Source organism: Musa acuminata, chromosome BXJ2-10, assembly GCF_036884655.1.
Source record: "Musa acuminata AAA Group cultivar baxijiao chromosome BXJ2-10, Cavendish_Baxijiao_AAA, whole genome shotgun sequence".
Lineage (NCBI taxonomy): Eukaryota > Viridiplantae > Streptophyta > Magnoliopsida > Zingiberales > Musaceae > Musa > Musa acuminata.
Genome location: NC_088347.1, coordinates 21750741 through 21778360, shown reverse-complemented (window position 1 = coordinate 21778360; position 27620 = coordinate 21750741). Strand labels below are relative to the sequence as shown.

At 38.8% G+C, this 27620-nt stretch overlaps 3 protein-coding genes across 6 annotated transcripts in view; 1 reads left to right on the top strand and 2 right to left on the bottom strand.

Annotated features, from left to right (window-relative positions):
* Positions 1–81: 81 nt before the first annotated feature.
* LOC104000175 (UMP-CMP kinase 3-like) lies at positions 82–5410 on the bottom strand. Of its 4 annotated transcripts, XM_065128129.1 has the most exons (13): positions 5275–5410; positions 4826–4997; positions 4622–4741; positions 4346–4402; positions 3860–3914; positions 2948–3065; positions 2007–2163; positions 1786–1866; positions 1603–1710; positions 1004–1075; positions 850–920; positions 554–599; positions 82–191 (listed from the first exon to the last, which is right to left on the bottom strand). In XM_065128129.1, the coding sequence occupies exons 4-13, from the start codon at positions 4361–4363 to the stop codon at positions 156–158; spliced, it is 762 nt and encodes a 253-aa protein (XP_064984201.1). In that variant the 5' UTR covers positions 4364–4402; positions 4622–4741; positions 4826–4997; positions 5275–5410; the 3' UTR covers positions 82–155. The 4 variants fall into 4 exon arrangements, with proteins under 4 accessions (XP_064984201.1, XP_018674617.2, XP_064984202.1 ...); XM_018819072.2 differs by lacking the exons at positions 4622–4741; positions 4826–4997 and having other exon boundaries at positions 5275–5393; XM_065128130.1 differs by lacking the exons at positions 4346–4402; positions 4622–4741; positions 4826–4997; positions 5275–5410 and having other exon boundaries at positions 2721–3065; positions 3860–3880.
* Positions 5208–7591, top strand: LOC135624481 (pentatricopeptide repeat-containing protein At1g32415, mitochondrial-like). Its single transcript, XM_065128127.1, has one exon. It carries the CDS (start codon positions 5286–5288, stop codon positions 7512–7514), a length of 2229 nt encoding a protein of 742 aa, XP_064984199.1. The 5' UTR covers positions 5208–5285; the 3' UTR covers positions 7515–7591.
* Positions 7592–7756: 165 nt separating this feature from the next.
* LOC135624480 (uncharacterized) overlaps positions 7757–27620 on the bottom strand; it is a 31563-nt gene continuing 11699 nt past the window's right edge. Inside the window, exons 10-24 of the mRNA XM_065128126.1 lie at positions 25586–25682; positions 24034–24085; positions 23611–23712; positions 23391–23537; positions 23121–23292; positions 22809–23039; positions 22538–22692; positions 20511–20639; positions 20298–20415; positions 19125–19320; positions 18838–18949; positions 18614–18768; positions 10898–12287; positions 10623–10817; positions 7757–8371 (exon numbers count right to left, since the gene is read on the bottom strand). Of these exons, the coding sequence (XP_064984198.1) occupies positions 7901–8371; positions 10623–10817; positions 10898–12287; positions 18614–18768; positions 18838–18949; positions 19125–19320; positions 20298–20415; positions 20511–20639; positions 22538–22692; positions 22809–23039; positions 23121–23292; positions 23391–23537; positions 23611–23712; positions 24034–24085; positions 25586–25682 (3722 nt within the window). The 3' untranslated portion in view covers positions 7757–7900. The remainder of the gene's footprint in view (positions 8372–10622; positions 10818–10897; positions 12288–18613; positions 18769–18837; positions 18950–19124; positions 19321–20297; positions 20416–20510; positions 20640–22537; positions 22693–22808; positions 23040–23120; positions 23293–23390; positions 23538–23610; positions 23713–24033; positions 24086–25585; positions 25683–27620) is intronic.

Genomic DNA, 27620 nt, shown 5'->3' with positions numbered 1-27620 from the left:
AGCAGAAAAATGAAAACTACAATATGTATCAAGGCATTGGTAGAGAGGCAGCAAGTGAACAATCAAATGTGGCAAGGAATATAACCAATGATCATATACGTTGCATTCATGATAAGCAGTTGTCACATTAGTGGAAATACATAGAGGCAGTAGGTTTACAAGGACAGGCGAGCCCTGATCCAGGAAAATATCTGCAAGAACCAAAGAAGAGGGAAATATAATTTGTGTGGTACGTTAACATAATTGCTGACACCATATTGAAATACCAAGACACCACAAATCAAGATTTTATGCATATATGATAATATTGAAATTATTAGATATGCAAATCAAAGTCCAGTGTATTTGTCAGTAGCGTAAACCTCACTTGTCCATGTTACTAGATATATGTAGTAGAGTTCGAAAGTGGAAAGGAACATAGATGGGGGAAGCATGAGAGTTGATTGACTTCTTTTCTGGAAACTTGAGATGATCTTTTGTACACTATAATATACTCTTTAGACATTTTACTACCAAAATATAATGTTCATAATTCAAGCAGAACAACATATACCTTCCAGAATGCATACACTATTATCCTCCTTGCAGCTCCACATAACCTGCATAATGCAAAATAAATCACCGATAAACATCAAATTTATCCCTTCTGTGCTTACTCAAGTTTGTAGCAATATCCAAGGTTCTAGAAATATCACTGAACTTAGGATGATTATCATCTTGCATGCAAATAAATTGGCTGGAGAATATACCCAGTGCAAAGCCAACAAGAAAATGGAATAGCTACTGCTGCTCAATACATAGAGCAGCAAAATTCTCAACTAATATCTGTTTTAAGGGTCAAGGAATCACCTGTTCATATAAAACACCATGTATTCATGTCCCGTTAGAGTTCTGGTACTTGGATTGCTCAAGTAATTTGCCTGGCAAAGGAATGTACCAAATGTTGTTCATGTACAGAGATGAGACTTCATTGAAAACGGCGACAGGATGATGGTAACTACACCTTAGCAATGAGCAGAGCAAAAATGACTTTTACATCCTCAAAAACCTCATCGACAGGCTTTGCTGCATCAACCTGTGAGAAAAACATATCACTCAATGATTCAAGATTTTCTTAACAAACTTATGATGCATAATATTCATATTGGTCTATGAATGTATCATTTTAAGAATATGCATAACAAGCATATTGGTCTATGAAAGTATCATTTTATGAATATGCATGACATGCATATTGGTCTATGATGCATAACGTGCAAATTTATGAATAGAAAGTATAGTAGAGCACTGATGGCTTGTAAATCCCCAGCAAGAGAACTGCAACTGTACTTAAAAAGTTGTGATAACATATTACTTCTTGGACTAACAGTTGTCATAGAAATGCAATAATCAACTGATTAAGAACTACAAAGTTAGATAATCACAGGGATAGAGTTTGATTAACATCAAGAATGTAACTGCAAGTTAGACCCTCAAATTGATGGAATATACAAACTCAACAGCTGGATGACACATCATCAGGGAGCCATTTGAAAAGCATGATCAAAGACTACCAAATGACAACATTGGGAAGCTCTTAAAAAACAACAACTGAGGAATTACCTTCCGGACTTTGCCCTTCAAGTCGTAATGCTTAATTACAGGCAGAGTGGATTCCTTAAAAACTCTAAAACGTTTCCGCATGGTCTCAGTATTATCATCAGCTCTTCCCTGAAATATAACATGGACTTGAGGGACAAAAAATTGAATGTCAAAACAAGGCAAATTGGTGACAAATTGTAAAACCTGGTTGCGACTTAAAATTCGTCGCTCCAACTCATCCTCTGGGCAATCAAGGTATAAAACAAATTCTGGCTCGATTTTTGTCTGAGAAAACAGATGAAAACTTGAGCTAACGATATGCATCATGATACCTATTCATTATATCAACTAAATGTAGAAAAACAGAATTTCCGAAAGAGTAAGCAAATATCATCGACTAAACAAGTATCAAATTGAAGACTTACAATATTCTCAAAAGCAGCACGATTCTCTTCATCTCGAGGAAACCCATCAATAAGAAACTTGTCATTTGCACTGTCAAGCATAGCCCTTTGTAAGAGCTTAATTGTAACTTCTGGAGGAATAATTTTTCCTTCGTTCATCATGTTTTGAATCATAACTCTGAACAAATAACAGAATAAGGAACAAAATGAGATGAATGTTCAAATGAAGTAAATAAAACAATCAATTAACAGGAAAGAGATTTATTAAAATGCTTAAAGAGAGGGTGTTTGACAGAGTCAGGAATATGGACAAAAAAATAGACCAATGAATCATTTCCATCTGGTTCAATTATATTCATCGAATCCTCAGTTCATAGTGTTAGTTGCCAAGGCAATTGTATAGCTATTCCACTATAGAAAAGCTATTTCATTTATTTTAGATCATCTCTTCCGTGTTGCTTCCATCTCATGATCAGGCTCCGATTGCCTCAGCTATCCCTTCTGCTTCTTTGAACTAAAATTCTCCATCCCTTATACCCCTTGCAAAAGGTACTCAGCTCTTCCTGTACAGTGCCTGATCACTCTCTTCTTCTCTCCCCTTCCCTACCCCTCTCCCTATTTTGTCTCAAGACCAGTAGCCAATTTAACTCATTCACATGTCTCTTTCACCAAGTTTTGCCCACCAGTTTATTAAGAAAGCACCATAAATTAGCCCTTTGCCCAACTGATTATCACCTTGGTGCTGCTTACTGCATGCTGCCTTCTATAAACATCCTCCACTCATTCTTGGTTTCTGTTCAGCCAATTAATGGTTATGGTACTCCAGGACATCCCAAGCAATTCAGGTCTAATCCCTTGACCAGAATGGCATAAGACAAGCTTCGATCAGGCTGGGAAAGACATACACTGCATAAATATAAATAATATATTTCAATAAGATAAAGGCATTCATTATATAATACCCATTTCTAGAACCAGACGTAATTTCCGCACGCAAAAGATCACCAGCACTAAGATGGGTAAAATTAAAGTGTTGAACAATCTTTGCACACTGTGTGCCCTTTCCACTGCCAGGACCACCTGTAACATGTATGATGTGTTAATTGGCTATCAGCATCAGTAGTTATAAAATATTTAACAAGAGAGAGATGTTAGTCAGTGGAAGGAAAGAGAGAGGAAATAGATAAAAGAAAAAAAAATTGACCACCTCTATTTTGAATCTCTCCAAAGCAATTGAGCAAAGTATGCCTTTAGATGCAAGGTTCGAAGAGTATATTAGACATTAATGCACATGACCTACTATGCAATTATCACAACGAATGGTGAAAATTTGATAGAGGATCTCACCAAAAAAATCTTCCATACATGAGACCATGAGCATTTACTATTTAGGGTTGTAATCTTTTGGATCCTTGAATTAAATTTATAATTTGATTTTTTGGCACAACCGTAAGGTAGCTAATTTGCAGCGTAGTGACCATCATTCAAGTCATGGAAAAAGCTTCTCGCTTATAAGGGTAAGAATGCATTCATTGAAACAAAATATTGGTGGGAGACTCATGCAATAGGTCACGCTTGTTTATTAATTGACACGATGGAAAAATAATGATATGTTTCTAATGACAAGTTCTCATAAACAGGATGACAGTCAATAAGATGCCACAACTTCAAAGAAATTTTGATCACTCTAGGGAGAAAACATCAAATTTATTTATTATATGGCAACTGCTTCACACATGAAAAGAGTGTCAAAATTGTGGTTGGACACTGAAAACCAAAAAGAGTGATGTCATAGAAAGTCAATTATAAAATTATATTTAACCAAACCAGCTGAGTACTTGACATAATCCTATTGTAAGGCAACCGGTACTCACCTAAAACAAACACAACTATGATTTTCTTGTCCCCTGGAAATCCATCAACAATATCCTGCATACAGGTATAGCAATTATACTTTGATACTTAGCATGGCATCAAGTTCGTAATGCTTTTTTTTCTATTATTGCCATAACATGCAAAGTAAGCTTCAGTCTAAGTTAGAAACATACAAGTCTAGACAACTATGTTGAAGTGACAATAATGCACTAACTTTACAAAGAAGAAAGCATAATAAACTATACTGTTGAATCAGTTTTTTAAGTCACATAAATAAGAGCAATAATGGCGATAGCCAAAAGCAATTGCAAACAGAAACACCTGGAGACAGAATAACCTCAGGAGACATGTGTATCAAAGAAAGAGAAGTGAAGTGGTCATACTTCCAGCAACATAAAATGTGGAACTTCATTAGCAGTAAGACAAACTTTAGAAAAGATACATACAAAGCAATATTGAGGTCCAAAGGCCAAAGAGGAAGATACCTTGCTAGCATCAGCCATACCGTCCACACAAGTAAGTTAGATTTGGAAGTCTTGTATCTGCAGCACCAAAGAGAACTGGCTCCATAAAGTAAATATAGACCTACTATGAACAGGCAAATAGATAAGAAGCTTTGAAGGTGCACCCAAAAGGAAATTAGTCCGAAAAACACATCGAATTAATTGGGAAACCATCCATGGTTTAAGCTGCCATCAACCATTCAGATCAGAACCCTGGATTTTATGTATCAGCCTTCATTAACACGGAAACATCCTAACCTCCTTATCTCGACGAGACGAACAGGTAAAGCGATCAGATCCACCGGCGGAGAAAACGAAAGCAACGAATGAGTTCGGGAGATCCGAACAACGCGATCAATAGTCTTATACGAAGAATCCCTGCCAAGCATCCAAATGGAAGCATTCCGAGAGGAGAATCGCATCAGATCCAAAGATTAGAAGGTAGGCAACGCGAATAGTCACCTGAACGGAGAAGCTTTGCAGGAGATTCCTCCCTTCGTCAATGGGGAAAAAGAACACGAATGGAGGAGCTCGGCAGGAGATGCTTAGCTTCGTCGAGGGGCGAACAAGACCGAGGGCAGAGTATTGCGGCAAGTAACGAGACAAGGCAACGAGGCGGGAATCGCATGGAATGCTTATATAGTAGCCAACGGGCACCAGCACGATGAGATGAGATGAAATGAGATGAGATGAGATGAGATGAGATTTTTAAGAATCCCCAACAAAATAAAAAATCTTAAAAATTGATTTATAAAAATCTAAATATTCGATTTTTACGAATCACTGTGTAATTAGTGAGTGTGGCAAAGATTAGTTGTTTTTATGTGGGAAAGAGAAACTTACACGAAGTATAGATTAAGTGAAAGCCATTCGGCGATTGGCGGGCAAAATTTGATATCAAAGACCATTACCTGACGGACTGATGCCCTCGTGCCGCGTCCTATCGTCGGCCGCCATCCATCCCCGCGACCTCCCTCTGCTCCAATGCCTCTCCCGACGCGACCTCCGCGCTGCTCGCCGCGTCCTCGATGACTCCGCCCACCACCCCGGAGCTGTCGTCCGCTGGACCTCCGCCATTTCCCGCTTCGCCAGCGCCGGCTTCCTCCCCGAGGCCGTTGCCCTCTTCGACCTCATGCCCCGCCGCAACCTCGTCACCTGGAACGCTCTCCTCGCCGCTTATCTCCACGCCGGCTGCACGTCCGCCGCCCTGGACCTCTTCGCTCGGATGCCCGGCCGCAATGTCGTCTCCTACACCTCCGCCCTCTGCGCCCTCGCCCGCGCCGGCCGGATCGACGACGCCCGGGCACTCTTCGACGCCCTGCCGGAGCGTAACGTCGTCTCCTACAACGCCATGCTCACGGCTCTGGCCAGGAGTGGGGACCTCGCGGGCGCTCGGAGGCTGTTCGACGAAATGCCCGAGCGGAACGCCGCATCCTGGAACTCGCTCATTGCGGGGTACAGCGAGCGAGGGCACATGGCGGAAGCCAGGAGCCTGTTCGACGAGATGGTGCGGTGCGGGTCCGCCAACGTGGTGTCGTGGACGGCCGTGATCGCGGGGTACGCGCGAGCGGGCGACGTCTGGGAGGCGTACGATCTGTTTCGGATGATGATTCCCGACCCTAACGTCGTCACCTGGACGGCCATGATGGGGGGGTTCGCGTGGAACGGGTTCCATCACGAGGCGATCTCTCTGTTCCTGGATATGAGTCGGACGGCGGATCGCTTGGAGCCCAACGGTGAGACTCTGCTGTCTTTGATCTACGCCTGCGCCGGCATGGGGTTCCCCTGCTTGGGGAAGCAGGCGCACGCGTACGCGCTGGTCCACGGGATGGACGGCAATGGCGACGACGGGAGGCTAACGAAGGGCTTCATCTATATGTACTCTCGATTTGGGTACATGGATTGGGCTCGCCACATATTTGACAGAAGTATTCGCAGGTGTGATGCGGTCTGCTGGAACTCCATGATCGAGGGGTATATACGGATCGGACGGCTGGAAGAAGCCCGGCGCCTGTTCGACGAGATCACCGTTGATTCGAGAGAGCTGTCGTGGGTCACCATGATCGTCACGTGGACCTTGATGGTGTCCGCCTACTTCGACGCTGGGGACGTGGCGGAGGCGCGGCGGCTGTTCGAGCGGATGCCGGAGCGCGACGCCACCGCATGGACGGTCGTGATCTCTGGACTCGTCAGGAACGAGCGGGTGGCGGAGGCCTTCGGGGCGTTCGCGGAGTCGCGCGCCGCCGGGTTCGCGCCCGAGGGGCACGCGCTCGCGGCGCTGCTGGGGGCGGTCGGATCGGTGGCCCGCCTCGAGGTCGGCGAGCAGGTGCACGGACTGACAGTGAAAACCGGGCCCGCGTCCGACACCGTGCTCCGCAACGCCCTCATCGCGATGTACGCCAAGAGCGGCGACTTGGAGGGCGCGCGGAAGGTCTTTGAGGAGGAGGACGCGGCGGCGGGGAAAGGAGGAGGAGGGTGGCGCGACGCGGTGACGTGGAACACGATGGTGATGGGTCTGGCGCACCACGGGCGGGCGCACGAGGCGCTGCGGCTGTTCGTGGAGATGAAGCAGGAGGTGGAACCGGACGGAGGCACGTGCCTGGGGGCTCTGACGGCTTGCGATCACGTGGGGATGGTGGACCGGGCGGAGGAGGTGTTCCGGTTCATGGTAGACCGGGGGATCCCGGTCGGGGCGGACCACTACGCGTGCGTGGTGGACATGTTGGGTCGGGCAGGGCGGTTCGAAGCGGCGGAGCGGTTCGCCGGGTCGGCGCAGGCGGCGGCGGCGGCGGGGGTGGAGGCGTGGGGCGCGTTGCTGGGCACGTGCGGAATGGCGAGGGGCGGAGGCGAGGAGACGGCGGTGGGGGAGCGGGCGGCGCGGATGGTGCTGGGGATGGACCCGAAGAATGCGGCGGCCCACGTGGCTTTGTGCCACGTTTACGCCAGGAGCGGGAGCCACAAGGAAGAAGTGGTGGTGCGGGCGGAGATGGGGAGGAAGGGGGTGAGGAAGAGGCCCGGCTGTAGCTGGCTCGGGTGGAGGGGGATGGTACACGCGTTTGTCTGCGGGGATAGATCACATCCACAGACGGACGAGATTTACTCGATGCTAGCTCAACTCACTAGCGAGATAGGAAGCCTTAGCAATGGATAATGTCTAATGTACAGGGACTTTTGGAACATTTCCTTGGGAAAAGAACATTTTTTGTAACGTTATGATACAGTTTTGCTTACGTGACCTAATCTATATGAACTTTGTTGAAATAAAACAACATGAAAAATGTGCGAAAGAATGTTGACGAAAGCACACCCAAAGGAATAATAATAGCTGTTACATCATGTGCAATCCCAACTTATGCGAAATGGGTACGAATGCTACATGCACATAAATGGGAATGAAAGCGACAACCATGAAAATATCGAACAAAATTTCTACGCCACAGAAGACGTCTAGTCATTCAAAATACATTACATACGACATCTAGTCATTCAAAAGACATTACAAACGGGAACAACATTAAGCTGTCGTGCACCACTACGTTACCCGAACGGCGAGGCAACTGGCCCAGCAAGAGAATCTGATCTCTTTATGCTTCCCATACCACAGATGATACATCCAGGTGTGGAAAGTGCAGAGAATTTTGAACCACAAAGGTCACAGACATCGTGTCCAATGGTGGAAAGGCGACTGAGAGTGGCAGCACAGAACTGAGAGGGGTCCTCAAATGGGTCAATGGATTTGTTCGACAAACCCCTTTGCACACACATATCAATGAGACCCCTCAGCTCCTCTTGCTTGCTTGGGGGTGCCTTCGAGAGGAGGAGATCAAGCATTTGTTTCGCATAGGCATAATTTTGAACCTCCATGTTCCTCTTGATTGCTGTTCTAATGCAGTTGATGCGGTGTTTTGCCTGGAGGGGCAGGGAAGCAAGATGACGTGATAGTCTTGCCATTTCATCTTTTGCACTGAGAGCTCCAGGTCCTTGAACCTTTTGGAGGCGAGCAATTTCCTGAAATAAGTAAATGTGTCAATCCAAAGCTGCCAGTAACCAATAAATGTCATGGTATCAAGAGTATGAATAACAATGCCTAGAACAGATACAGATGACAAGGTTAATGTCAACAATTATGAAAATTTTAACATTACACCTTCCAGAAGAACAACTCTTTTCGTTGTAATTAAGTATATAAAGAAATATACCAATTGTATAAGTAATTAGCTAGTGCTACAACTCTTGACTGATCCCACCCACACAAGGAATGCCAATAATGATATGATTAGTAACTACCAAATGCAGTTTCAAATCCAGTTCAGTGAAAATACAAACAAAGAAGAGACTAAATATAGGCACGAGGCAATTTGTCCCTAGAGTATATTAGTTAGACTAACTTGTACTAAAAATGATCACATCATTCACTCACCAATCATAGTGCAATAAGAGATATATATTACGAGAATATCAATGATTCCAAAACTAAAGGTTCTAACTTCTTAGTCAAAAGTTATATCTCAATGAAAGTTGATTACTGGCAAACCTAACCTGATGAAATATAAGGGCAATTCTGCTTTCAGCTAAATCCTTAAACATTTTTGATATAAAATCTTTTCAATTCATCTGCTACAAGTAATGTGTTACAATTGCATTGTTCTTTTATCCCAACATCTAGAATCAAAGAAAATAAAACCCTTGCCAAATGAGTCATAGGCTTCTGGATTCTGTGTATAATTCTAAAGGTAATTGGTTCCATACAAGCATAAAAACAGGGTAAGATCAGCATATAATTACCAGTCTGCTGGTATGGTGGTGCAGACTGGACCCACACGGGTCTGATACCAAAGCTGTAAACATTTCTCTATGGATACATCTTAAGAGAACTTTGTTTCTTGAATATCGATCTAATCTACTAGGATTGAGATGGACATAGAGTTACTTATACAATTTTATATTACTTTAATTAGTAAACTATGATCAATGAAATTAAACAATAGTCTTATTTTACATTAAATTCATAGTATTCTCTCTAGCTTCTTTACTAAGTTGAGCTTTGGCACCATAATGAAATAGCACCTTCGCAACATGGGAGACCATGCTTCAAGTCATGGAACTACTTTACCAACAACAATACCAACACGGGCACTAACCTTTTCCACACCTATACTAACAGGAGCCTCATACAATAGAACATCCTTTTATCGAGCATTAGACTAGGGTTAAGGAAATTAAAAATTTAAAATAATAATCTTATTTCATTTATCATAAATTTGTAGTATTCTTTCCATATTCTTTCATGATAAATATTTAGTGACATGTTTAAATACCCTTTATCATTTATCAAGTTGTAAGCCTCAAGGATCTTAATTCGATTGCCATCGATGTGGAATAGGGTTGTGACAAGATTTTAATCCTTAGTAATAACTACATATTCTAATGCTATAATAAAATGTCAAACTTTGTCATATATACTACAGTACAATTAAATTATCTGTTACATCTACATATATATTACTTTATTTTTTTCAAATATAATGATGCATTCAGCATATCCAAACCATACAGATGTATATGTTTTGGAGAAAAATAACCATAGAAAGAGAATTAACATAAATTTTGGAAGTCAATATATTTCCTCAACTGAATCATATGACTCTATAATATATTTATTTCTTTTCTGTTATTGTTTGTACAATTGAAATGCATAGATGATCTAGCACTTCACTGTCACAACAAAGTACCACTCAAATTGTAATATCTATGCAGTCCTTTAAATGCCAATGACCAGTGTCATGTTACAGATTTGTACTAGAGCAACATTCTTTCTTTTTCCTACTCAGAGAATAGATATGATGACTGTACCAGGATAGCATCCTTCTTAATAACTTGCAAGAAAAAACTCCCTCTCTGACTTGAGATCAAATATTCTACAAGCTATAATATGCTAGAACACTAGAATCCACGGGAAGAAAAGGAAAGGAATATTCTATACTATAGTTGATCAGTCAAATACTACTGTATGACATGGTTGAAATTTTAACAAATTTGGCATACTATAACACTTCTATGCTACCAAAAAGACACAAGTACAGCACAGAGAAATTTTTGAAGGGTGTATTTCACTATTTTGTATCATTTTGTACTTTCTTGAAGCATATTGGTTTAAGCATTAATTAATAATGCTAAGAGGTAAAGAAAATTATCAAACTATGTATCACACACCCTTGGCTTTGCAAGTTAAATAATGTTTCTGAATTGTTGATAGTACCTGTAGTATAGCAACCGCTATCTTGTATTGGGCACAGATCGTTGCCTGCGCTTTAATATCAGATCCACGTGACTGATCCTTAGCAAGAGCCAAGAAAGCTTCATCCAAGCAAGACAAGGCATCAGAAAGTTGATTTTGCTCAAGGTGCGCAAGGCCTGTCTTGAAACATACTGAAGCAGCAGCACCACGAGGAACCTACACAAATTATGGAGACATAAATCAAGTAATCAACCAATGTATCAAAGCTATTTTTGTTAATCTGAGAACATGCTTACCTGGCCAGGGCGCACAGCAGTAGGTTGAGATGGAGGGAGAGGTGAAGTTTTTGTTGCATTGTCCCCAGAGTTGGACCCTTCGAGAAAACTGAGATCAACTGGCTGTACAGTGTTGGGACTCCGAGGAGGAAGATTTTGGGACTGTGGAGGAACTCCACCATCAGGAAGACCAACCGGTGCAAGGGGTGTAGCAGACTGCTGTGACCCTTGGGGCTGCTGCGATTCTTGTGGTGGCACTCCACCATCTGGAAGGCCAATATCAGCCATTACATTCTGGCTGGAAGCCAATTTGCTCCTGTCCATGACTTGAGCATTTTGATCAACTCTTGACAAGTATTGTCCAGGAGGAGGGAGTGCAGCTGCGACTTGCAGTGATGAAATGGTATTCTGGAAAAAGTCCTCTGGAATTGGTCCAGCTGCCACTCCCATACCAGTAACCATCGGATTAGACTGTGTTGATGTTTGTGCTGATAATGTATCAGCCCCAAACATGTCACCAGCAGTAACTGGTGCATTTGGATTACTATCAGGGGTTGTTTGAGTAGAAATAAGTGAGAAATCTTGGGGTGGTCCGGATAGTGACTTGGTTCTTATAGGATGGCCCAGTCCTAATTGTTTTGTGGCTTCTTTGAGTTTGTTGACATCCACTGTAGCTGCAGTAATTGGCTTGTCACGAATTCTTATATGAATCTTTTTGGTTTTTGCTGTTGTTTCATCTTCATCGCTACTACCACCATCAACAACACCATACAAGGCTTTCTTAAACTCTTCCTCTGCCTTTGCCTGCTCATCAGTTGGAGCAGTAGGACCTGCCAACTGTTTAGTCAAGTTATCAACCATTGGATCTCCCTTTGAATTACCTCTCACGCTTGCTTTGTTCTGCTTCAATTGAGACTCAAATGGAGACTTGTTTTCACCACTCACTGCTGACAGTACTTTAACTAAACTCTTTTCATTTGCTTCAACCACAGTGCCCCTTCCCCTAATTGCACCCAAGTATACACCAATATGATCGGCCACAATAACTGGGATGCCACCATCATCAGTCCTCATGTATGGCATAACTTCTCCTGCTAGCTCCCACTGTGGTATATCCTTCATATTGATTGGTGTCTTGATGTCCCAGTTCCCTCCACCCCATTCTGGACCTTTAGGTACCATACTTTCAGCAGCAAAATTAGCAAAGATACCCTGTGTCCATCCAGTTGAACGGACCCTTAAGATTCTTTCACAGGATCGCCTTAGCTCTGAATCAATAGCAGCTTCCTCTAATTTCTGGGCAAGGTGACGCATGGCACTAGGATTCAAGTGACATATAAATAGATCAAGCATGCTTTCATAATCTGAAATGACCTCAAAAGTCTCTTTTGCACTGTCATACTGGCCATACCTGACAATGTTATGTGATAATTTGTCATGCATTATAAGGTCAAACTGAGGCATAATCATACCGAAAGTGAAGTTGTTTCTTGGGAAATGACAAAACATAAAACAAAATTGGGAACAGAGAAATGATGGTATTACAATCATATAAAGTAGAAAAAGGGAAAACATAAAATAGGAGACCCTGTGCAAAGAAATAAATACATTTGACATAACAGCAAAGTTATTCTAACAACAAAGGCTTTACATAATTAAAGCAGCTCATTAACTTATCTGTCTTTCAGTTTACACCTTTTTCCTCATGAAACAGCACTCTTGCTTTTGAGATAAGCAAAATTATTTCATGTCAGTACAATGTAAAATTACCATAACCTATGGCACCTAATGGTTCACTATGAACGGTAATCAGAGGACCGGCAAAACAACACTGGCAAAAGGCCAGTAACATCTGGAGGACCTAGAGAGAGAGAGAGGAGGTCCAGAGAAGGAGGAGGAGGTATCATGTATTAGTGGGAGGTGATGGCGGCAAAATGAATGATGAACGGAAGAGGTGGCAGAAGAAAAGGAGGTGGGTGATGGCAAAGGATGAGGAGGAGAAGAAGAAGACAAGTAGCGGAGGAAAAGGAGGCAATGGAAGGAGACAGAGAAGACAACTATAAACAACTGTCAACAATTTATTAAAACAGTAAAAATTTAGTTCAAGGTAACAGACTTACCGATCAATAAGAGTGTGTACTGATCACTTGCAGCCAGTACACATGGTTCGATAACTTTACCTGATGGTACAGAACATACTGACCCAAACCAAACAAGACCACACTGTCTACATCCCGTTTGCTTATCACACTAATAAATTCCAGTCTGTATCAATGGGCATGGTCAGTATTTAAAACCACTAAAGAAAGACACCAAAGGTGGTGTTTCTGATGAACATGCCTGTACAGCTGGCGTAGGCTAACTGTGTTTTCATTTTCTCTCTCCTCGATCAGTAATAACACTAGAGTGGTGATGTTTCCCTCTCCCAATCCCTGCTCTCCTCTTCACAACTTTTAAAACAAAGTCTCGTTGGGTTCCTTCTTGCAGTGCATCTCAAGTTTCTAATAATCTATAACTATCACTCCATTCTGTTGCCCAACCCATATTCTTAGACCTAGTGATTTAAAAAGCACTATGCGCCAAAGTCCCAAAATACCCGAGGCCTAGCCCGAGCTAAGCGGGACGCTTTGAAATATTAAAATATAAAAATATATAATACAATTGATAAATATGATGATATAAATAAAAATACGATATTAAATTAAAAAGATCTAAAATACCAAGTCACATTATCCATCTTCTAAGAATAAAAAATATCAAAAAACTCAAAACAATAAAGTTCTACATCAAATTCAATCATTATCATAATCAATATTGTCATTCTCAAACATATCATCTTTTTTTTCCTTTCATCCCTCTTCATTAAAATAAGTTTCCTCCTCTTCGACAATGACATGAGATGAACTTGAGGCTTTTGCACTCATTTTTGCTTTCGTCATCTGTCTTGTATATGTCTGCAATTCTCCAACACCTAAGGCTGTTGCCACATCTTTCCATGTCAAGCTGTCATCTTCAAATACAAGTTCATCTTCGGCATCTTGCAAGTTCGCACTCATTTTCCCGACCAATCACTCATATTTGAATCATCAATGTCTTGTAATGAAATTGGAACAATACTATTTCGCAAACCATGAGCTTTCAATTCTTGATTATATTTATATAACTCAGATCATGTAATCGTTGATGTTCTGACTGATTTCTTCTCTTTGTGTGAATCTATCATATTTAATTTAAAAATATATTAATATATCTATCTAAAAAAATTAATTGAAACAAAAATATTCTGTGATTCCTACATACTCAAAGACACTCCAATTTTGTTCACAACCCGCAGCACTACAAGTCAAACTAATTATTTTGATAGTCAATTACTACAAGTTGGGGTGAAATCTCCAAATAGACTCCGCCATTCAACAACAAAATTTACTTTATTATTAATAATAAAGTACTATATATGAAATTAATTATATAAATTTATAAATATATGGGGTAAGGTTTGAAATTCCGTACCTTGCCAATGAATCGAGCTTTGCTCGGTACATTGTACCGAGCGGTATATATATATATATATATATATATAAAGGCGTATGTAGCCTCGACGACGTCGCCTCCTCTTTTCCTTGTCACCTCATCTACTGCATTTAGCGAAGAAGATGACGAAGACATCGAAGGCCGTAGACGTCTCCAGCCTTTGGTGAAGAACACAATGAAGACCGCAGACGTCTCTGGCCTTCGATGAAGAACGCGGCAAAAAAGAAGGTCGTAGGGTCGCAAACGAGGTAATGAAGACCGCCTCTTCTGCTGCTCTAACCGCCGCCTCCCTTGATCCCGCGCCTCTAGATCCTCCTCTTTATGACTATCCTCGCCGTTACCTCCTGGATTAGGATTGTTGAGGGAGGGCGGCGTCGGATCGGGATCGAGAAAGGGCGTGGAAACAAGTTTGCGCCGAGGTTCTCCCGATTCTCCCTCTTCTTTGAACGCTCTCTCCTTCCTTCTTCAACGATTCTCCCTCAACCTCGCCACAGCAAAGCCGCTATATCAAGCGGACCGCCTGATAGCAAGTGGTCCGCATACCAGTTCACAGGCGGACCGATACATTCCGCCTGGACGGGACGGTACGATTCGAAATAGCAAACCTTGATCTGGGGATGTAGTTATCCTAAATCGAACTGTCATTGGAATTCAAAAAAAACCATCGACATTCTTATATAAAGATAATTCACATACGATCTTATCTTGCATCTCAAGACTTAGAACCAATCTTGCAATGCACTTATATAACCCATTTATAACTTCTGCATCAAACTAAATGGAGGTGTTCTTATAAAAAAAATTCTAGATTCAAATAATATCATGCTGCATGTAATGGACGATGAAGTTGACAATTCACTCTTTCACCAATGAGTGCAAATATTTTCTTTTACTTTTTTTTATTTCCATCAAAAGACTTTTGAATCGTCTCCTTTGCTCTATCCATAGCCTCATAAATATATCTCATTGAAGACTTATTTTCATTATCTGCCAACCGAATGACTTGAATAAGAGGGCTCATTACTTTTAATGTATAAACTATAAGATTCCGAAAGGACGATATTAAGATAATATCATCGGCCCTCTTGCCTTTCTGTTCTTTTGCCCATTTACTTGCCAGTCATTTCTTTAAGGTAAACATGTTTCTCAGGTTATATTTTTGACGATGCACGCTCTATAATATCAAATAGCAAATCGAGTGACACCTTATCTCACCAATTGCTTTTTGCCTATGAATTCTCTTATCACCTTCAAAGTCTCAATATGATTATAGAGATATCCAACTACAAAGATTGCCCTTTCTAAAGTCTTCTTGATGTCAGGAATCTTTCCAATATCTTCCAATATTAAATCAATGCAATGTGCCGCAAATGGAGTCCAATATAAGTGGTCTACTTGCTTTACGTAATTAACCTAAGACAAAATATAAGAAAATTAATAAGACTTAGGAGTCACATAGTTCTTCCATTCAAATTAGAGACAAAGTAATTAAAAAAATTCAAAAGATAAATATTATCGGCTAACATATAGTTGCTTCCATTGTCGGCTATAACTTGAACGACATTTTATTCACCATTTTCTTTTACAAAATTATCAAGCAACTCATATCTTTTCTCTTAATTTCATAAAAGATAATGTATCTATTGACTTCACAAATATAGTTCCTAAAGAACAGTTGATCATAAAATTAATTATACTCCTATATCTCTTGTCAGTGCAAGCATCTAACATAATAGAGCAACCATGTTTTGCCGATGATTCATTGTGGCCATTTAATAAGTCATTTGTATAATCCAACTCTGTTTTCAATAATGGAACTCGCAACTCATAATAACTTGGAGGTTTTAATCCCCTACCATACATTCCAATGGCTTCAATTATCTTTTTAAAACTGTCTAAACGACAAATACTAAGAGGAAGGCCAGCTTGATAGAAAAAGCGAGCAATGTGCTAAATCCTTCTTCCCCTAATTTTCTTTTCACAAGCATAACTTATATTCATTTGTCTTAATTTTGCTCCTGCTTGCCCTTGCTGCTTCTATGATCCTTGATACATATATATCCATCGATCCATTTTTACCCTTCTTAATAATCATGACTTCTTTTCTTTTTCTGTCATATACTCTTTTCTCACTTGAATTGATACTTTCTAAATAATCTTTTTTTTTGTCATCCTTCATATGTTCGACATTATCCTCGGGTTAAATCTCATAATATTCATTCATTTGCATCTTTTTTTCAGTCATATAAGTCAGCAACTCTTCTTTTACATCATGTGGACACTTCTTGCATGCTGATACATTCTTGAAGTTCCCTACTTGATGCTGCTTTGCACGGAAAATACCACCTCTAGTAGTCTTATCACAGAAGATTCAAGTAATTGCATTAGGATTTTTATGATCCTTTAAATAATTGTATTTCCAAGCAGGATTCTTTCTTGAATTTATTGAAAATTCTTTTGAATTGCTTTGTACACTTGTCATTAATCCTCAAACCCTAATAACAGTTCTAAATAAATATAGATTAGCAACGCTAAAATCTAAATAAGAACTATCATATTATAACAGTAGTTAACAATCTATTGTTTAACAGTAGTTAAGTGGAAAAAAGAGTTACCAATAGTGGAAAGTGGGAAAGGAGAGGGTGACAATGATAGAGGAACTTTCGGACGACGACGACGACAGAGGAAGCTACAGACGACCACAGCAACAACGACAAAGAAAGCTTTGAACAACGATAGCGAAACCTGTGAACAGCGACATTGTAGGCGAATGAAGCTTTATATTTGTCCGTTGGTGGTAGAGGAAGCTGCAGTCCTCTCCCTCGACGGTTGAAGGAGTTGCACACAGAAGCAACGACGATCCTATGCGTCAACGATGAAGACAGCGATGAAGGAAGTGTCTGCAGCGGAGGCAACGACTACACTAGGGTTTAAGGCTCGGGGTCACACGAGGGAGTGGGGGGTGGGTTTTGTAACTATAGTAATACTATGTAGCTTAGTTGGTTTAATCGAACCAACTAGTTTTTGTTCAATCGAACTAGACTTAATAGTCTAGTTCGGTTGCATGGCACTAGTCTGGTTTGATTGCACGGTTTCAATCAGGTGCTCGCCTAAGGCACCCGACACCTAGGTTCAGGCGAGCGCCCAAGCAACACTTCACTAAAGCGTGTAGCCTAACCAATCTGTGAAGCGCTTGGGCCTTGCCTCGCCTCACCCGAGCACCTTTTTAAACCCCTGCTCAAACCTTGTAGTCCATTTAGAGGATCACAAAGTTTGATAATTTTTTTTGGAATAAATTTTAAGACCTAACAATGGTATCATATGGTACCAGTACCACATGGTGCATTCAAGGGTTAAGGTCTAATCGAAACCAGAGTCAAAACCAAGTTTTTCGGCACAACCTTCTGCCAACAAATTTATACCACCAGCATAGAACAAGAAATTGCCACGTCTCAAGGATGTGCCATCAGCAATTTAAATATATAAATAAAGTAAGAAGCAAGAAGTATATGTGGTTAAAGTGCCTTGTTTTTCATAATACACAGCGTGTAGGGTTTGAAATGCAATTTCTCGACAAGCTAAAAAGCTAGTAGATATTAATTAAACAATCAAAAGTATAATGATATAGTAGCATTGTCAACTTAATTAAATACATACCAAGAAAAACAAATACTAAAGCTGAAAATTTCAAGATAGACTATATATATGAAGTTTGAAAGTGCAAACACAATTAGATTTGGTGATCTTTGATGGGACCCATAAATATTGGGCCAAACAAATTGGTCCAACCAGTTTTTGAAAACCAACTAATTATTAACTTGAGGTCTTCCCTATAAGCAAGTGTAGGAACTTAATGCATTAGCAATTGGAAGTCTCACAGGCTCTCCCAACTGCACATAAATCATTTAGATATCAGGCACTACTACTATCATTCTATAAGCCATTGAAAGATCCAATTATTTTAAAAGGGTAAGTGATCTAGCCCATCTACTTCAATTCCTGTTTAGTTCAATCTGTCAGTCTAAACACAGTACTTCTCAAGTGGAGCTCACACTAGCACATTTCTACAAAAAATGGATCCAATATAATGAGAAGCAAACTTAAGCGAGAACATAAGAGGGGTAAATTTCAAAGCTAGGTTAGCAGTAAAGCATTATACACACTAGGTGAATTGAAGCAGAAAAGAATTTGAAGTGATAGACATACTTGATACAAGCATATCCCAACTGCCGAAAGCGATGGAATAAATAAGATGTAGGAGGGCACTGAGGATAGTCTCTGGATCGAAGAAATTCATCCTTCAGAACTGATAATGCAGTAGAAAAGCGGAGAGCTTTGGTTGCATAACTGCTACGCAGAGCCTAATGTAATTTGAAAAGGTTTTCAGAGCCAATAATTTACATTAAAATAAATAGATAATGTACAGATACCTGTGTGAACTGAGGACCTGCTTGAGATAATGAAACAGCAAGATCTCCACAGACAGGGGATCCTTTAGCCAAGATATCCAGAGACCTTGGTGTAATGCGTAAACTGTCAAACCTGCGATGACAAAGTACTAATGAAGCAAATAGCTAAATTCATATTGAAAATGACTAATGCATAAAGCAGATCAAAGATGTTTTGTTTAACACAGAAATAACCCATCAAATTTGACAGCACAAAAATCTTTGCATTTTCAGATGACACCAAGATAAAGCACAAAAGGAATAGAAACCTTGATGATATTTGATATAAGACTTCTGAAAGATCAAGCTTCTGCTCAAAGTGTTGCTGCATGGTTGCAAATCCAATTAGAAGGGGTTCAAGTAACCCCACAAGACAGCTCCGTATTTCAACTCCTTTTTTCTGTCTAGGATTTATGTCTGTTGGATTTACTAGTAACAGGCGGTCATTCAAGGCACCAATCAGAACTGCATCATGGCAAAATGATGTAAATGGCTCAGGAGTAAGCAGGAAAGCTTAGAATGGATAAAATTTGGCAATGTCAAAGACATAAAATGCAATCAAATCATTCTGTTACAACTAGACCTCAAAATATCCTATAATTTGTAACCCTAGCTTCTTCTTGTATAGCAGTTAAGAAACTTTTTACAGATCTTAGCTTTGTATTTTTCTTCTTTGTAAACTTTTATGAGACACAGTCTTCACGTTTTAACAAAGTCAATACAGAGGAAAATCAGTTAATAAGCTATTAAATTAAGATCAATTTTTATAGAAGATTAAAGACCAACTGTAATTGTAAGTACCTTTGCAATTGGTTTTCCTATCATTTGGGTAATAACAAAAAGCAAACACAACCATCTTAATGACCTACTTCGGCAAGAATCAATTCAAAGTCACCTGAGAATTTGGAAAAGCAATGTTGGTCTTTAGCCTATTCTTTTTGGTACTAAATATGGATGAGAACTACGAATTTGGCAAATCAGTTCTCCCACTAAGTCTGGCAGCTTAAGCTTCAGTCAATAACTTGGATGTCATCCCTTTTCCAACAGAGAAAAGGTTCTGCTAGCCGACTTGAATTTTGTTGAAGTGTTATCAGCATCATATGTCATGGTACATGCCTTATAGCTTAGGACTCCTCAGTAACTTAAACTCGTTCAGCCTTTGGATCAAGTGATTTCAAACCTCAAAAGAAACAAGAACCTGGACCTCATCTAAAGACAAATGTGTCTCTTTATATCAAATTTATCCATCTGTTACAAACAACATTAAATTTTAGCAATATTGTCTCTAAATGTTCTGCCTTCTTGGTAACACCGATACCTTTGAACTTCTGTAAATTAGGTTCACAATTTGTCTAAAGAAAGTCATATTAAATTGTCCATTAACTACCTGACAAAAAAGGAATTGTTTTACACCATTTGCCTAGAAACTTAAACAAACTCACCAGAATAAGGCATGCTGATGGAAAGAATAGTCCGGACTTTGCTATCCCATCCGAGCACACTAACTGCAGTTGCACTTGAAAAGAGGAGTGCTGGTCCAACCCATAGAAGGGATCGGAAGTACAATGAAGTTAAGTTGCAAAACAAAGTTCAAACAAGGGAACAAGATATACAAGGTAAATAAAAAAACTACAGACTTGAGACTTAAAGGATATTGATGGAAATCCTTTATCAAATTTGGCTGAACTGCTAGATAGAATATCCAGATCAGAAGAAGCAATTAGTACTCTATGACTAGTAAGTATGCCAGCAACATGACCTCTAAGAGTCGCTTGCCAGTGAACCTGCACAAGAACACTAAATGAGGCAAGAAATTAACAGAGTAAACAGTGGTCCATGAAATGGACAGCTGAAGTAACACTTAAAAACTCCACAAGACAGCAAAGAGCTAACCTTGGTACATAGATAAAGGAAAAAGATCTCACAATTTCCCTCCCTTATATGATCCAGATAACTGGAGTACTTGGCAACTATCTATTAACTAGTACAAAGAATCACACAAGCCCACAAACTGTGATGCCAGAGTGGCACAAAAACAATAAGCCTGGTACATGTTTGTCTGATAACATAAAAATACTCAAGATTCTAACCCGAGCAAAAAGATCTTCCTCTGATAAAACATGACTGAGCTTATTATTTTTGTTTCATGTAATAACAAGAACCATTATCGATTATATGAGGAACAAAACCAAGATGCAAAATGTTAAGTAATATCAGGATTCAACAAGTAAGAACCATCATCAATGATTCCACTCATCATATACATAAAAAATATAAGTTGTTTGAATAACTAAAAAGGTATTAGAGCATCTTTCTAATAACAAGTGACAAGATGAGACTAAAATATTAGCACATTTGGAAATAATGGCTATAATTTGCTATATTACCATTAACAAAATGTAAAAACAGAGGGAGAAATTAATATTTACAATAAATAATTATGATATAAAGCCTTAACCTATAAATAAGCTCATGATAAAGCATGATATGGAACATTAAACACTTACAAGTTAACAAAACTATTTAATCCAAATACTTTGGAGAATAACAAGAAGTAATCAAAGTTATGTCATTAATAAAACCAACTAGTTCAATCAAAAGCATTAATATGTCTATTGGTAACCCAGATCAATATTCATTAAATCAAGACCAAAAACAAGATCAGCCCTGAGATTTAAGATTGGGATCAAAAAAGGATTGCATATTGACGACCAAACCAACAAATAACTAAATGTTAGAAATGCAACAAATCAGAAGGAAAAAATAAAAAAAATCAAGCATTCTAATATGTTTTTTCTACATATATTAAGTATATTAAGTTTTATAGATGTTTACTTTTTAGAAAAATACCCAGGCTCTAATTTGACAAATCATGTCCTGCACACAGTACATGCCACTTCACAGAAAAATAAACCTTTTTTGTATACTGCTTTGGTTTGGCATCATAAGGTACACTAGACACTTCTCAGAATCACATTCCACAGCCACCACATATAGCATATAAGTTTTGCACACAATTTAATCTATATCTCATCCCTCACTCCTTTCTCACCCTTCCATCCATTGCCTATGACTTCACTATCTCTCTCCTCTCCCTCACTCAAATTTTGTTTAAAGCCCTGTTGATGGGCAACTGACAACTTTCAAGTGGTAATTAACAACTCATGCTCGGTGAGTGGTGGCAGCAGCCTTGACAAGTCCAGGTTAGTTACCCCCCATCCCCTCCTTTTCCCTAACTATCCTCTTTCCTTTGATCCTCCACCTTTCTACTTCTTTCTTCTCTTGTTTAAACCAATCTTGGTCGCCTGTGGACACAATCCAGTTGCAATCTACTACCAGCTGAGGGATATCTTTTCAAAACCTTGGTGCAGTTTATCCAACGAGCTTATGCCAGTTTATTCAGATCAACAGAATAAATAATTAAAGATTCTACTATGTCCATACTAAAACACTGTCAAACATTCAGATATGAAGTCTGTGTTTAATGATAACACTTTATAAAGAGAGATAATGCATAAAAAATTGACTAAACAGAAGAAATGAACATAATGGAATACAAACGAATGGGACAGAAACAAAGTAGGAAAAGAAATATCAAGATCTTAGGAGTCACATATCATGATTTTGTATACATAAGTTAATAACTGAAATATATGGAAACAAAGGAAGTAGGATTCGGCACCTGAATTACGGTTTCATTTGGTTTCAACTTAATAAATTTCTTTCCATCTGTTTTTGTGGAAATATACTGTCCATCATCAGTTGAAAGACGATATCCTTGAAGCAACTTAGCCAGTGCAATATGCTTTCCAGAAATAGAATACAAGATGGTTGACTCTGAGACAAGGGAAATAACATGACCAGTGGAAATCAGCCAATTGCAATAAAATAAATACTTTTCGGTGTAGAAATCACTATTTTCAGTAATTACTAAGCAATGGCTGTAAGCCCACCTAATGGAGATGAGAATATACGGTCAACCTCTGACTTAAAAGTAAATTGCAGAGGTCCTTGATTTGAAGCAACTCTAGTTTCAGTGAATGACTTTTCATCAAGTGCTCCATTTTTATCAATAACTTCTTGAGAAGCTCCCCCTGGCAGAATATAAAGTGCAAGGCTAGTTTTATCTTCGTCCAGAATAGCATATTGATTTTCACTAGGACCCATAAGTGCTGCATCTCGGCCTACAAAATAACAAGCATATTAAGCATCAATAGGAGCTATTTCAAGTGAAATACACTAAAGTACTCACTAAAGTACTCAACCTTTTAATGAAGTTCCTTTAGTATTAACTGAATTTGGATCTGTCTGCTCCCAGTAAAGAACAACTTCATGTATGACACCATTAGCACCACTTAATTCAAATACAACAAGAAATAGATGCTGCTTTGAACTGTAAATCATGGCCTTGGGAGAACATTCTACGTTTCCAGGAATCTAAAGGAAAGTAAAAAATAAAGATTAAATCCTATAATGCATTGTTATTTCTGGGTTTTCAACAACAACAGAAAGGATCAGAGTGTACTAATTTGTACCGTGGAGTACAATTTCTTATACAGATTATCCGCTCCAGAAGAGATATTATAAGCCATGAGGTTGAAGCTATCAAGATAAAATGCTCTGACAGGATATTGAACAACACGATTCTCTTTGTTGAAGAAATTCAACTCCAAATGAAATGGCTGGTACAGCAAAGCAGTTAATGTCTAAAAGAATGAAAAAATATAGCAAACTGAGACAATGGCAAATAGGCACCTGACAAACAGGAACATCCCTTAGCTGATTTTTAGCATCTGATATCGTAATGACAGGCAACCGAGATATCGGGCCCCTTTTAGCATGTCCTTCCATGAAATGCTGCGCAATATATTTAAGTGAAAAAGAGAACAATCCAAAGGGATAAAAAGAAGGCTTTAAAATGCAATAGTTAAAAAAGAGCATGGCTATGGACAGGTGCATGGACTAAGTCTGCAGGGACCTACTTCATGCACTGTGATATCAAATATGTAACACCAATGGAGAATGTACAGCAGACAAATTTACATCCATATTAGCTCATCTTCATAAGAATGATCTAGATTCTAAATAAAGCTTACTAACTCCTTCAAAATAAGAGTATCACTACAAAATACAAAGTCCAAAATAGTTATAAGAGCAACTCGAACAAAAATAACGTACACTATGAAGAAATGCCTTCCTTGCGATATCCGAAATAGTTAGCTGGCTTTGGCTGGTACAGAAAAGACACAGAACAGAAGAACAAGGAACAGATAGTTATTGAAGTTTACAACTCAGCTCACCAAGATAGGAAGCACTAAGGAACATATAACTTTCAAAACAAGAAACAACCCATGCAGATCAAAGAGAAACACCATCATAACATCTAATACTACAAATGGTACATAAATACATAAGTAACCACCTTTTATTGTAAAAATTTGTTGCTGAGGTACAAGACTTCAGATGCACCAAAAAGAAGCAATATTAAATCAAATCATAAAGGCAGGTTCCACAGAATAATATAGCATGGAAAATTTTAAAAATGAAGTTAATGCCTTAAGTATGGACAAATAAACTTTAAAATATGCATCAAAATTTTGGTAGATAAATAAATGTCATTCAACAATTTAATAAAAAGTGTGAAATTCGATTGTACAAGAAACATGTTGCTAGTCAATGATGATGCAGTCCAAAGCTGATTTTCAGAGGCCTCATCTTTTGTACAATCATAACATCCTTAATCATGAATCTAGAGGTTAGAATAATACAACCGAGAAACAGTTCCTAAATAATTAGGAATATTAAGACGTTAACATTAACCTAGATTTCATTTTTTAGCCAAAATTTCACATTCCAAAACCAGTCTCAGATGGAAAACCATGGACCTCAGAAAAGCTTAACACAATATTATTGGGTTTTAGGAGCCATGATTTGCCAAACAAAGCCTGTCGAGCCTGCTGCTGGCCTGGTCCAAGTAGACCGGCAATCATTCTGGTATTTTGGGTTCTCTTGAATCATTCTATAACAATTTAGCACCAATTTTATGTCGAGAATGGGCCATTGTTTAAGGTAATTTTAACATGTATAATAAGGATGGTGAACATCACTTTTAAGTTTTAAATACAATTGGTACAATTTTGGAGTTGTCTGAAAAAAAGAAGAGAAAGAAAAAATGAGGAAAGACAGAAAAGGAGAGAATACAAGCAAGCTGAAAAAAATAGATCATCAATATAGAGAATGACTCAAGTAGAGCTGAATGGTAGACAAGCATACAAGTGTACCCTAAATAGTTCAAGCATAAAGTGCTACCAAACCTGATTTTTAGAGAAAACAAGCATACAGGTGTACCCTAAATAGTTCAAGCATAAAGTGCTACCAAACCTGATTTTTAGAGAAAACCATCACATTTATCAGCAAGTAGCAATGATAGACAAGTTATTTTAAGCATCAGTTAAGGAAGATGTTCAGATTTGATTAAATGTATCCTTGTATCAATTCCAACCATTTCAAGAGAAAAGCAATAAATCCCTTCACAGCATATTAGAACAATAGGAGAATGTGAAACTAAAACAGCAAGACAGCTCAATTTGATAAACACCACAACCAAGAAATAAACAGAAAATAAAATGAGATATAATAATCAGTGAAAGCCAAGCTGAAATTATAAGGCCAAACATTTATGTGTGAATTGAAACAAAAAGTGTCACAAAAAAACCTTCAAGCAACTAACCCCTTGAAATGATGCTCTTGCAGCTGGGCCTGAAGCTGATGATCTGCCAAAATCCCTGAGGAACCTAAAGCTGAAAGCTTTTCCTTCAGGACAGCAGCTGTGAGATGTTACAACAATTAACATTTAAGTAATAAATCTACAGTATTTATGTACATTATCACAAATATCATAATAAAAAATTGTCATACCATATAAAATAAAACATTATTCTACTATAAATTACTTGCAAACTATAACATAAAGAATAAGTTCAGCCACACATGGATCATGACACCTCCCTAACTTCAAAATGCAGTTGCGAGATATTGAAATTGTTTCAATTCAGAAAAGAAGATCCGTTATCTACACTTATAAATAAGAATCCTATAGGAAGATGGTCAACACTTTAAGTTGTTCTTGTGTCCATAAAAATATAGTTCTCACTAAAATCAAGCAATTTTTACATATAAATTTTATGTATAACTAACGATACATTTTGGCAGCCATCAACATGAAACAAACAACAGATCCAACTTAGATAAAATTAGAGAAAATGCAATTGACAAGAGAGGTGCATCTAAAGGCTAGCTCAATGCATGAGGCTCCCACCATTGCAGTTCATAAATAGGTATGAATTATGCAGAGAATTTGCTTAGATTGTAGTCCAGTAAATTATTGCAGCAATTTAAAACAGCAGTTATTGTGTTATCAATCAGAGATTAGAGAGAGAAAGCAAGGCATAAGAAAAGTGAAATATTGAGTATCTTGTAAAGTTTCTATTGTCTGGGCAAAAAAGGGACTTTATTGATTTTAAGCCATCTACAATCATGAAAAAGCCCCTCAAAGGAAGAGGTTATTATGAAAATGTTGATATGAACGCATGATGTCTTACCAAGCAACTAGTTCCTCAACCCAGCAATCCCAAAAAATAGCTAGCTTAAAAAACTAAAAAAATTTCAAGCAAAAGAATTATGTGGAAAGCCCCTCTCTCCTTGGAAAACCACTGGACACAAAGCAAAACAGATCACTATCCATAGGCACACATATTTACATTGGTAATCCCTTTCTTTAGGAAAAATCCACGGCATATAGAGAAACACAGAAGATAAAGGAAACACAGTGATTAATCGACTCGCTTATAACCATTCACTAATTCCTCAAGGACTAGTCCACTAAAGAGTTCTGCTTTGCTAGACAGGATGTCCCATCTCTGTCAACATCAGATCCCACAACGTCAAATATCAACCCTCTTGGTCTTCAAGAAAACTATATAGATTGTTGGTACTCTAATTCTCTCTAGTGTACGACAATGGCACCCAAAACCAACTACATATGTATATATATTGTGAGGAAACCCTAACCCTAGGTCGAGCTGAGCAAATTGATCCAATCCTGAGGTCACTTAATACAATTGTTTGATGACGACAACTAAAATCATGTTTGTCCCTAGATTGTTCCAATGAATCCATGTGACCACTCACTGCAGCTATCACACACTTATCTACAACCCAAACTCTTTTCATACAAAATATACCATCATGCTACAGAAAATACATTGCTTGTACATATGTGATGTTTAGCTCCAATGTTGGTAGGTAAAAAAAGAAACATATGTGCTAAGCTGCATTGTAGTTGCAATATATTGAAGAGAGGCATAGCAAAAAGAAATTATCCATGTAATCAAACTCAACTAATTGGAAGTTGGAACAAAAGGTTTTATTGTCTTTGTCATTGTCGTCGATGTTGTTGGTATTCTAATAGTGAAAAAGATGACTATAACAGAATTAATTAAAACTGTCGATGAAATAACAAAATTTCTAAACAATAATACATAACAGTCACATGTCAACCATACAAAAAATAAAAAAACAAAAAATAAGGTAAGAGCAACAAGCTTTTGGATATAATTAGCTTCTCAGATACATCCACAAAAAAAATCAATACAAAAGCAGAATAACATTTTTTTCAACCAAGGTATGCAGTTTCAAATAATACCGCCCGTACCGGGAAGTACATACCGGTCCATCAGCTGACCGGTACACGGACCGCCCGTTAC